Source organism: Austrofundulus limnaeus, unplaced genomic scaffold (assembly GCF_001266775.1).
Source record: "Austrofundulus limnaeus strain Quisiro unplaced genomic scaffold, Austrofundulus_limnaeus-1.0 Scaffold65, whole genome shotgun sequence".
NCBI lineage: Eukaryota > Metazoa > Chordata > Actinopteri > Cyprinodontiformes > Rivulidae > Austrofundulus > Austrofundulus limnaeus.
In genome coordinates, this window is record NW_013952467.1 from 1,696,850 (window position 1) to 1,708,727 (window position 11,878).

The 11,878-nt window shown below is 41.1% G+C and overlaps 1 protein-coding gene across 1 annotated transcript in view; it reads right to left on the reverse strand.

Annotated features, from left to right (window-relative positions):
• prkcab (protein kinase C, alpha, b) overlaps positions 1–11,878 on the reverse strand; it is a gene marked incomplete in the record, with an annotated part of 113,795 nt that overhangs the window by 9,967 nt on the left and 91,950 nt on the right. Inside the window, 6 exon segments of the mRNA XM_014010135.1 lie at positions 1,654–1,745; positions 2,197–2,370; positions 2,441–2,581; positions 7,531–7,624; positions 8,173–8,307; positions 8,394–8,550. Coding sequence (XP_013865589.1) covers positions 1,654–1,745; positions 2,197–2,370; positions 2,441–2,581; positions 7,531–7,624; positions 8,173–8,307; positions 8,394–8,550 — 793 coding nt within the window.

Consider the following 11,878-nt stretch of genomic DNA (forward strand, 5'->3'; position numbering starts at 1 on the left):
AAGGAAAAGGACAAAAGAAAAAAAAATGTCTTGAAATAAATAAAATTAGGATGCATTCTGCCATACCTTAAAAAAAAAAAAAAAAAAAAAAAAGTACAGTTTATGCCCAGGAAAGTAAACATGGAACCATACGAAAGGGAAGATCTGAGAGAAAGGACACCGGACGAGCTAATAAATACATACACAAAGGACTAAACTGGGACAGAATGAAAGTTAACTTGACCAACCAATCGTAGTAATGGTTGCCAGATTTCAGCAAATTTGTCAGAGGAACCCCGTAGRGACATCCTAATTTTCTCAAGTTTAAGAAAATAAACAATATCCCTCAACCAATGTATAAAAGTAGGAGGTTGTGGTGATTTCCATTTAAGAAGAATTATCCTCCTTGCAATAATGGTCATAAAGGATAAAGAYTTTTCTTGGGAATAGGACAAAGGAGATGGCCCCGAAAACACCCCAAACAAAACACTCTGGGGGTTGGGATCAATTTTTCTGCCAACCACGTCTGATATAACAWRAAATATCTCTGTCCAAAAACTCTTGAGCTGGGGGCACAACCAAAACATGTGTATAAGGTTTGCAGGAGACTGTTGGCACCTATCACAYACTGGGGAAACAGTGCTATAAAATTTTGACAGACGAGCCCTGGTATAGTAAACGCGGTGTACAAGTTTGCATTGAAGAAGACAGTGCCTAGCACATATAGAAGATTTATGTACCCGTATTAGGATACGTGACCAGAGCTCGTCAGGGATAGCCTCTCCCATATCCTCCTCCCAGAGGGCCTTGATTGAGCCTAAAGACTTAGAGTGGATCGAGGCTATGCGGGTATAAAGAATTGAAATAGATCCTTTCAGCCTAGGAATGGGCACAAATAAAGAGTCAAGGTCAGAGTCTGAAGGCAGCTTAGGAAAAGTGGGGAAATTACTATGAACAAAGCTGCGCACCTGTAAAAATCTGAAAAAATCTCGAGATGGAAGCATAAATTTGGCAGAGAGTTGTTGAAAAGTAGCAAAGACACCATCAATAAATAAATCCCCAAAGGTCCGAAGGCCAAGGTTTGACCAAATCACAAAAGTTTTGTCTATGAGWGAGGGAGAAAAGACATGATTGTTCGCGATAGGAGCATATGGAGAAAGGAGTTGTAGACCAAAATAACGCCGAAATTGAGTCCAAATCTTAAGAGAGGTTTTAACTACGCTATTCTTTGTGTAAGCAACAGTCGAAGATTTAATTGGTGAATACAATAGAGCTGCGAGAGACACGGGTTTTGCCGAATTCGTCTCCATTACAAGCCAGTCCGGAGAAGAAGAGCCACACCGAAGCCAAGCTGTTAAAACCCTAATATTGGAAGCCCAGTAGTAGTACCTGAAGTTCGGTAAGGCCATCAGCCATTTGTCACTTTGAACCACTGCGCTCCATGTCCAGTAGGTGGCGCTGAGCAGTATCCGCGAAAACGTCCATGGATTAAGAATTTATGACATGAATCACGTCGAATGCCATCTTCCTCTCCTCTATTTGCTCTAATCTCTCTATTGTCACAGTCAAATCAAATCTAAGTAGAATATATGAACACAAACCAGAATGCTTCACAATAACATGCGAATGTGTTTTATACTGATTGACTGGGGATAAATCAGAGTGAGTGCTTACACGGCCTGAGGCTCTTTAAACTTGCCCATACGTTGGATGTGATACATGAGGTCTCCACCATTAATGTACTCCATCACGAAGTACAGCCGATCCTTTAAAAGAAGGAGGTTATTGTTCAAAGTGGCTCAGAAGATGCATCGTTTGTACAGAGAGTTAAAAACATTATTACAGTAGATTTATTGTAAATTCCAGGGTCTAGACTGATGTTTTCTGAGAAGCAGCCCAGCAGCTTTTCTCAGTAAAGCTTTTATTTAAGACACATTGACGCAGGGAGCTGACGTCACATCAGAGACTTCATATTCAACTCTGGTCTCGAGTCACTTTTCAATTTTCTCTGCAGGAGGGCCGGTGACTGAGTGCAAAACATGTAAAAAAAACATCACCTCACAGGAACTGAGCAGAAATAAAATGGAAGATTATTAAGGGAGAACTGACTTTCTCAGGTAAAGATTTATCTACTGATTTATTTTGTCAAGGCGGAGGAAAAGCTTTATTAACTGTGACGACAGCAGGAGCTGAAGTTTGGTTGTTGTTTATACCCACCACCGTCTGAAAGCAGGAGTGCAGCTGCGTGAGGAAAGGCGGTTTGTCCCTCAGGGCCAACACCCTCTTCTCCACCATCGTGCACTCCACGTCGTCGTCCTGAATCACCACGTCCTTCTTCAGGATCTTTATGGCGTAGAGCTCCTCCGTGGATTTCATCTCGGCCAGCATCACCTGCGTCGGACAGCGCGTGTCAAAGGTTACGATGAACGGAACGACTGGACTGAACGTTTCCAGCGCTCACTTTGCCAAAGCTGCCCTTCCCCAGCAGGGCGAGGAAGTTGAAGTCGTTGAGTCGCACTCGGTCCATGTTACCCGAAGGGAAGCTGAAGCGCCGGTGGTCTGATGGCGTGATCACTTTCTTACCGTGGCCCAGCTTGGCTTTCTGCCATGTAGAGAACAAAAACATGGAGAAAAAGACATTTAATGTCTATTTGTTGCATCTCACCTGCTGTGAGAGTCATAAATAAAGCCCTAAAATAATGATGTTACTGTTGTTTGTCCTGAGCTGACATTTTCAATCAAACCTGTCTGCTGGTTCCTGAGATATTTTGCTGACAGTACAGCCAAACAAGCCCACACAGACGCATAGGCATGATTTGCAGGGGGTTATGACCCCCCCAATAAAATAACATCATTTGCTCAAACACAATAGAAATTAACTGGTTCAGTAGATCGATGCAACTCTCTTGTTGTCTTTAGGTAACTTTAACCTGATTTAAAAAAATATATCATACACGTTTAAGCATAATTGCTAAAAAATGCACACAGGGTTTTAGAGCAGAACCCTCCCAATGATAGACCAAAAGTTATGRCCTTGTACAGACAGGGATAAAATGTCACTGCCTTCAAAGTAGTGGCTTCTAAAGTAGATTGGGGGATTTTCTTGTTGTGTGGGCGGAGTTTGTCCTAACCGTGATTGGGGAAGTTTTTTTGGTTGTGTGGGCGGAGTTTATTGTAACCATGTTTAGTTGCATTGACGTGTCTTGTGGGGGAAGTTAAAAAATAAAAAAGTAAAATCACTGTAAACATGTAATAATTTTTTGACTGTCTATTTGTAGTTTACAGCGTCTCAAATAAAAATGATTGTGAACATAATTTATTAACTTCAGATTTGGTATGATTTGTACCTTCTTGTTTTGACTTATGACTAAATTTAATATTCGTATAATAAAATCAATCCTTTCCCAGGTGGGTTAGGGCTGCTTTGACAGAGCCAAATTGCTACACGTCACTCTATGTGAACAGCATTCAGACTTTGTGTGGTTGGCACCTTTCTGTCTGGAGTTATGACTAAAAATAATATTTATATTTAAAAATATAGGTGCTTTCTGGCCATTTTGACCAAGCTACACGTCTCCCCTGCTGCCTGGCGTCCTGCAAACCAATCACGTCTTTAACTATGCTCACAAAAAACATGTCTTGGACAAACTCCACCAACACAACAGGAAACTCCCACTTAGTGACTGCAGAGACCCCCTTCTCTTGCTTTCAGTGGCGGGCGTCAAATATGAAAACACAGCAGCTCATCCTAAAACTATTAAAACTATTGTGGCAGCTTCATAATTCTGGTCAAAGTGCCAGCTGGTTGTTCGGCAGGGGATCTCTGCATTTTAAGGTTCCCCGTTGTTGTAAAGATCTGCTTGCCAAGCATCTTTTTTTTAAAATGGACAATTAATGTCCCCACCAGCTCCCATTCTGGCTCCAGCAGCTGTCTGGAGTCAGATAGCAGCGAGGAAACCTGCAAGCCACGGGACAATGAGAGCTGTTGCCAGGGTGACTACTTCTCTCCTCTTGACTGAATGTAAAAATATACTCCCCGTAATAACGGCCACATGTTCGTTTGATGCGGGTTAAGTGGGTCTGTGCGTACACAGCTGGTTCAGGTCAGTTCACACAAACCAGCAGAACGCTGCGGAGGCTCGACCTGCAGGATGGTTGGTTTTGTTCAACACAACAAATACATCTGAAGAGTGAAAAGGTTCATACAAAAGCCGAACAAAAGAGCAAACCGAGGTAATAATTGGTGTAGACAATTAAAATTTAATCATTTTTGATGTTCTGTGAAAACCTGAAAACAAACGTTCTGTATGTTTGCATAAAGCACTGAAATCTCACACAACTTGTTCACACTTTCAGTGGGAATCCCTCTCAGCTACATTTACACTAAATGTGAGCTAAAAAGCAGTAAAAACAACTGAAGTACAGCCATTTTTCTTTTTCCTCAGGTTGGTAAGCTGTGACGGCCATCTTGAATTGGGTCATTTCCAAGAGTTAATCAGTTGAAGACGTGAATCCTGTCTTTACCTTCTGAGAGTTTCAACAAAATCTGTCAAGTGGTTTGTGAAATATTTTGCTAACAGACCGACAAACAAACACAAGGACAGACACAGATGATTGTATGAGCCTGTGGGTGGTCAAAAATTATTTGATCAAATTAGAAAAGATGATGATTTGTCTGCAGCACCCATCAGTTTAGAAATAAACTCATAAAATATTAACGTGACAAACAGACAAGGAGAACAACTTCACACAAACCAACAAGTACAGTTTCATTTTTAACAACCGTTTTGCCACACAAAGTCTTACATTTATCTTCAAATAAACGTAACACTGCCATCGTGTGGAAGGATCCAGCACACACACACACACTCACACACACGCACACACACAGCAGGCAAATCTGTGGGTGTTTCCGTTCACACTGCGTCTGAGTGAGCGTCCTTCATGCTTCGTGTCCTCGCAGCCTTTTATAGTCCAGATGAGACTAGTAGAAGGTGGACGGTGTTCACCCAGTGAGGAGGTGAAGCTCTGCTGACCTCTGAAGCACCAAGCCGAGGCCAGAGAGCTTCACATGTTTACTAACAACAACGCTGGCTGGTGTTCGTGTCAAATTTATAAAACACTAAGCATGCTGCGCTTTTAGATCAATGTTCAAAGCAGCGAGGCTGTTGGAAAAAATGTGACTAGAATGACTGTAATCCTGTTTGCAAAGTTTGTTTCTTTAATATTTATAATGCATCTGTTGCAGTTTGCTTTATATATATATATATATATTTTTAGAGATAATCTACTAAATGTGGTGTATCAAATTCATTTTCAAAGAGGGCCACATGAGCATTATGGTGGCCCTCAAAGGGCCAGTTATAATACACTTCAACCTTTCATGTTTAACTCTGACCAAACATGGGACGACACATTCCTTGTTTCATTGCTACGGCAGAGCAAAGCTAACAAACAGCAAGTGAACTCTATGTGGTATTTCCTGCATAGGAGCAGCATTTTAACACGCTTTTATATAAACACTGAAAAATATTATGGTTGACTAAATGTGAAATAAATAATACCGATTAAAAGTAAGAGTTTTAATCAATTGTGAGTTGTGGTGATTAGCTGCTGTCTTGAATTCTGAACTCCCCCCGTAGAGGTGTTCCAGTTTAAATTTGACGACTTGTAATCGGGAATTTCCCACTTCCCAGTACAACTGGGGCACAGCAAAAGTAGCTGGCAAAAATGCAATGAAATGGAGATTTTACACTTCAGCAGGCTACTGCTGAACCCTGTGCACCTCCACCTCGTGGTGGGAGGCTATCACTTTGTGGTTAGAATAATCAACATGCATTATGGGAGATGTAGTTGATGGTTAATGCGGGCTTTAAAGCAGCATACACTTATTTTAAAGCATCTTTGAATCTCTCACAGGCCACATGAAATGCTGTGGTGGGTCACATTTGGCCCATGGGCCTTGAATTTACCACATTATGAGGATTTATTCACAGTCTTTCAAATCTATCTGAGACAATCCTAAAGTGATTTTAGGAACATTTAACAGCATCAACTAGTTGAAATAAGATTAGCATGTGTGCAAAAAGTCAAAAAGGTACAAAACAAAGATCCAAACTGGAACGGCTCAACGGTACGAGGCCCTTGTTAGTAAATCTGATTAATTTGTGGAAATCGCAGCAGAGATCCACAAACAATCACAGTTGAGTGAGTGAGTAAAAAATGAAGCAGGCTGCACATGAGAGAACAAGAGAGGAAGCAGGCAGGAGAGCTACCTTCAAATAGTGGATATTTAACTGGCAGGCCTAGAAGAAAGAAGAATCTTATTAGGGATCAGCAGCTCTCTCCCCAAAAATGTGCAAAAACACACAGAGTTATTACTTTCATCACTCGTGACTATTTATCTGTGAACTCCACCAAGATCAAAGGCATGACTGAAGCGTGAAAAAAAAAGCATCCACATCTGTTGCATCCCATCCTAGTTTCCATGGCAACCACAAGTTGTGTGAAGACAACAGCGTCAGAGGAAAGCCAAGGTCAGTGATGTACAGTACGGAGAAAAGCTAGAAATAAAACTCACAACTGTGAGATGTCTTTTTAAACTCTGTCTTTTACACTCAAATTACAGTTCAAGTTTTATATGGCAGCCATGCTGCTCTGGAGTTATTAACATAAAAAAGCATTATTAACATTAATATAAAAGCTTTTACATGGCTTTTAAAATAAAATAAAAAAGCTACAGTCAACAAACAGGCCACTAAAGAGCAAAATTTGGTTGCCAAAAAAAAAAAAAAAAAAAAAAGGCTGCCAGAAGACAACACAAGACAACGTCTTAAAAACCAATGAGTGCATTTTCTGCCATAAAAACAATCAGTTATCTGAGAGTTTTATTTGCTGGAATGACTTGAAATGCTTTAAAAAATGTCCAAATGCTGAAGATCGCTTTGCAAAAATTAATTAGATTAAAAAAAAAGAAAAAAACTGCATCAAAATATGGTCCTAAAACTTTTAAAAAGGAAGAGAAAAACAAGTTCAAATGAAAGTTAAAATAAGAACACGAAACAAGCAGGGGAATGAAATATTTTGAATGGGGATCATTTAAAACTGGTTTCAGACACATTTTAAATAAAAAAGCTTTTTCATATGCATGCTGTGTTAAATAGATTCAATCTTCAATACTGTGGGCTAAAACATAGGAAATGAAGTAAATTCAAATGTTTGTGTCAAACTTAGAACTTAGAAGAAAATTAAAACATCATTTTCATAAAGTCTGATGGATATTTTCACATCCATGAACACGGCTTTCTTTAGAGGTTTGATTGCGACTTCTTCAATGTATCTGCTGCTCTGTGGGACTTTTGTCTGTATTTTGGATGCTGCAAACACAATGTAACAGAAAACAAGACTAGTGAATTTTAATTTCTTTTTCTTCTTTGAACACGGGAAAAAGCAGAGAGACGGTGAAGTTATTGTGAAAGCAACAAGAAGGAAGGACTTTTTTGTTCCAAGTCTGTGCGACACATAAAAATGTTCTCGACTCCCGAGTCTCACCTCAAACTTTTGCCGCAGCTCCAGGTTGACGTCATCCACCTCGGGGATGGGAACGTTGTAGTACTCGCCCTCCTCTTGGTTCAGCAACTTGTACCTGAGAAGGCAGATTAGTAATCCAGATGATCGCTTTGAGCAGCTCAACACATCCCGCGCCGCTTGCGTGACGGCCTGCGGTACACAACGAAAGACACGCAGCCACACGCTGAGCGACACAAAACACTGAAGCAGTTTGTACATTTGCTGCCAACATGTTTCCACGCAGGTACTTCCTGGAGTCCCCGCTCACAGCAGACATGGATCAACCTGACTAGGAGGAAGCGGCACTGACTCTTTGTCATTATTAGAGTGAGACAAAAAAGCCAGCCAACCTGGAGGAGGCCTCATGGTTTACAGCTGTTTTACACACAATACGCTGCTGTGTTCAATCAAACTTATTAGAGGTGTAACAGCAGGCGCACATGTTTTATTTCACTTATTTTAAACATAATAATCCTCCTGGAAACACAGAAAGAAAAACAAATCTTCTCAAAAGCTGTTATTGTCCATATTGTATCTTCTATTTGTAAATGGCTACACGTGCCTATATTTCAAATACACTTGTAGCTTCATGAGGATGTGAGTTTGACCCTTTAGGCGACTGACCATCCACAGTGATGAGCTTTGATGAGCTCGGACACGCCAAACGACATGGAGCCCATGAAGTCATTCCGGGTGGTTCTGTCCCAGTCCCACACCTCGATGGACAGACGTCTGTCCTTATCCGAAGCTTTCAGCTTACTGCGCAAAGACAGAATGAAATAAATAAAACACGCCACACGTCTTTTTAAACTCTGATCCTAAGAGTGGGCGGGACTTTCGCTCACAAGGTGAAGGACTCGTTCCAGCAGGGATTGAGAGAGGAACGGATGGTTCTGGTCTTCTGTTTGGTCTCGTTCTTTGGGTCTGGGATGAGCTTGAGTTTCACATACGGGTCTGATAAACCATTTGGATCCATAGGTATCAGGTTCCTGGCTTCTCCCACTGGGAGGGAAGAAAAAAAAGAAAAGAGAAAATATCAAAAACATGACTTCACATGACTCGGGTTAAAAAGTCATGCTCTTTCAGCATATTTGTTACCTCTCATATATAATGCTTCCTGGTTTGTCAGTTTCTTCTGTTAGTTTATGTCATACAGTTTTTTAGATGTTTCYGTTTTTATTCTTGTTCACCTAGCTACTGCTTGACCGATTTGGTTCCTTTAACAAACTCTTACCATAAATATAAGACTTACAAGTTGGGCCCAGTAGAAACATGTATTACATTAAACAGACATAATCWAAACAAACACCACATATGCTGATCACAGGAGCTGTGAGGCAAATCATACTGTCAAAATTCACTTAGGCTGAAGCGTGAAACAACACCAAACAGCTCCATAGTGCTGGTGGGTGTCAGGGCAGATGTACACGTAAATCAAGAAAAACAAAACCACTCATCTGAAAGTCCGTCTCACATATGCTGTCACAGAAAAAAATAAAAAAAAAAAGCGAATGAAGCAGATGACAGAATGATGCTCAGTTTGGATGGGAACAGTGAAAATGTTGCGTGGACCGTTGCTGCTGATTGTGAGCGGGAGTGGAGTCAGGGTTAGCAGATAATGGGAGGTGACATTTTCCCTGTGTGACAACTGACAAATGGAGAGAAAAAGGAGCGCCAACACGCAGCAACAGGAGTAAAAAACCACGAGTGGTGGTGTGGTGGCCACTTTCACCACGGTGACATTTACATCAACTCCCCCACTTAGCAACATCATGAACACAAAAACAAATATCAGCAATGACACGGTCTCACAAGGAAGACGTAAGTAAAAAAGTGTTCACATTAGAAAAAATTCCTTGCCTGTAAAGCAAGGCCATTCAACTGGCTGTGACTGCTGACCAGCATGCCTTTGAGACCCCCACTTCCCTTCACTTTTTACTTAATACAAAGCTTAAAAAAATTAATTTTGATGCAGTGCAACAGAATAAATACATTTAAAAGATACAAGATAATACTTGTACCTTTGCAGTGTTTCTCCTACTGTTTTCTCGGGGAATAACGCAAACCCCCACCCCCACCTCCCGCCCATCGTCAGGCATCTGAGGTGTTGGCTTTGAGTAACTGTGACTCCCGGAGAAATTCAGTTGAATGGCTCTGCTGTAAAGTCAAACAAACACATGCAGACTAAAAAATAAGCCTCAATCCAGGGGTGAACAAACATTTTCCCAGAGAGGGCCAAAATGAAAATCTATCCAAGGGCTGCGGGCCCAATGCATCATGAAATACAATACTTTATGAGTTAAGTCCTTTTATTTTTAATGATTAAGCTAGCAGCCAGTGTGGTGGCCCACATTTTTTGCTTGTTTGTTTGTTTGTTTGTTTGTTTGTTTTTTTAACCCATGCACTTGGAAAAAGTCTGCCATACGCTCGAGCAGCAAAGGCTCGTGGGACGTTTTGTAAATTGATCAAATGAGTTTTGTGGTCTTATAAAGTGTGCAAATCTACATGTGAGGTTAAATCTAATGTCAGTATCCCTTGTTGTTACTTGTTTTTTATGTTTCATGTTTAATCCTCAGGCAGCACGGTGGCTCAGTTGGTAGAGCTGATGCCTCTCAGCAAGAAGGTCACTGGTTCAAATCCCGGTCCGGGGACCTTTCTGGGTAGAGTTTGCATGTTCTCTCCGTGCATGCGTGGGTTCTCTCCGGGTACTCTGGCTTCCTCCCACAGACCAAAAACGTGACTGTTAGGTTAATTGATAACTCTAAATTGTCCCTAGGTGTGAGTGAGAGATTGAGTGGTTGTTTGTCTCGTTTGTCTCTATGTGTGGCCCTGTGATGGACTTGCGACCTGTCCAGGGTGTACCCCGCCCCTCGCACTGTGACTGCTGGATATGGGCACCAGTGACCCACGCAACCCTGAAAAGGAAGAAGCGTGTACAGAAAATGGATGGATGGATGGATGTTTAATCCTAATGTTTAAAAGATAAAATCAGAAAAATGAAAATGAAAATTATCTGCACTACGGTCCCTTATAGTCACTGGGACAATAGATGGAATGACTTAAAGTGGAAATACTGTATTTCTACATAGAACGACAGGTTACAACCTAGTAACCACTGCAACTGTTGGTGGACCAAATGAAATGGCTTGYCAGGCCAATTTTGGCCCGCAGGCCCCACTTTGGGCTCCTCTGTTTTAAACAGTTGTTGTACAAAACTTGAAGTCAWACCTTAAAYACTCTTGAACATAAGTGACAGAAGACTCCGATGGTCAGAAATGAGTTTTTGTTTTATTCAGGAGATACAACAAGTTGAATTAACTCTTTGCGTTAAAAAAAATGAAGAGAATATTTTGAGTGAAAATATCACAGAAATATTGACTGTGAACATTGGTTTTATTCTTGGGAGGGTTGAGAGAAAACTATTAGTCTTACAGCAGCAAGAGACGCATTGGTTGAACAAAAACAAAAAGTTCTACATTTTGATGTATAACCTGTAATAAAATGAGTTGGGGTTGTCAAATAATTTTTAACGGTCTTGAACATTTTCGATATTTCATTTATCTTTTTTTCTCATGCAGGTTCTGGGCAAAATTGTCTAAATTGTGCAACGAATGCTAACAAAACTCGTAGCACACTATTCAGAACAGAATAGTGAGGATGCCTCAGTGTAACTTGTCTCTGACAGAGACGACATTCAAGTTTGAATCTTTTATACAAAATGTTGATGTTTCTTCTACATTTAGTACCAGACTCCAGCAAAGTTAGTGCAAAAATCATGAAGAAGAATGAAATTTCGGAGCATGAGTGTTTCTCTCTGCTTGTCCGGTTGGCTGCAGCAGAGGGCAGTGTAGGTCTCTGCATTAATCAGCAGCTTCCCCCATATTTATGAATGTGATGCTCTAATGTCACATCTGACTCCGTGTCCGGAGTTAATTCCACAGCCATTATCTTCTTCGTCTTTCTGTCTCACGCTCTCACACACATACACAGACACACACACACACACACACGTGCACGTGTTAAACCGCGCAGAGCAGAAGGAAAATCTCAGCATCCCACGTCCTCTGAAGCCTCCCCTCTGCTGGCGGCGGCAGCGGCGTTCACAGGCATCAGTCACTTCCATGGCAACGCTGGCAGCAAACAACGCCAAAGAAACTTCAACAAGCCGGTAAACACGCTAATCAGACAAAATGTGTGTGCATTCAGATTACATTCTTTATCAATCTTTTATTGTTTTTTTTTTCACATGTACACATAAAGTCATATCGTACACGCACACATACACACGCGCACACACACACACACACACACACACACACACACACACACA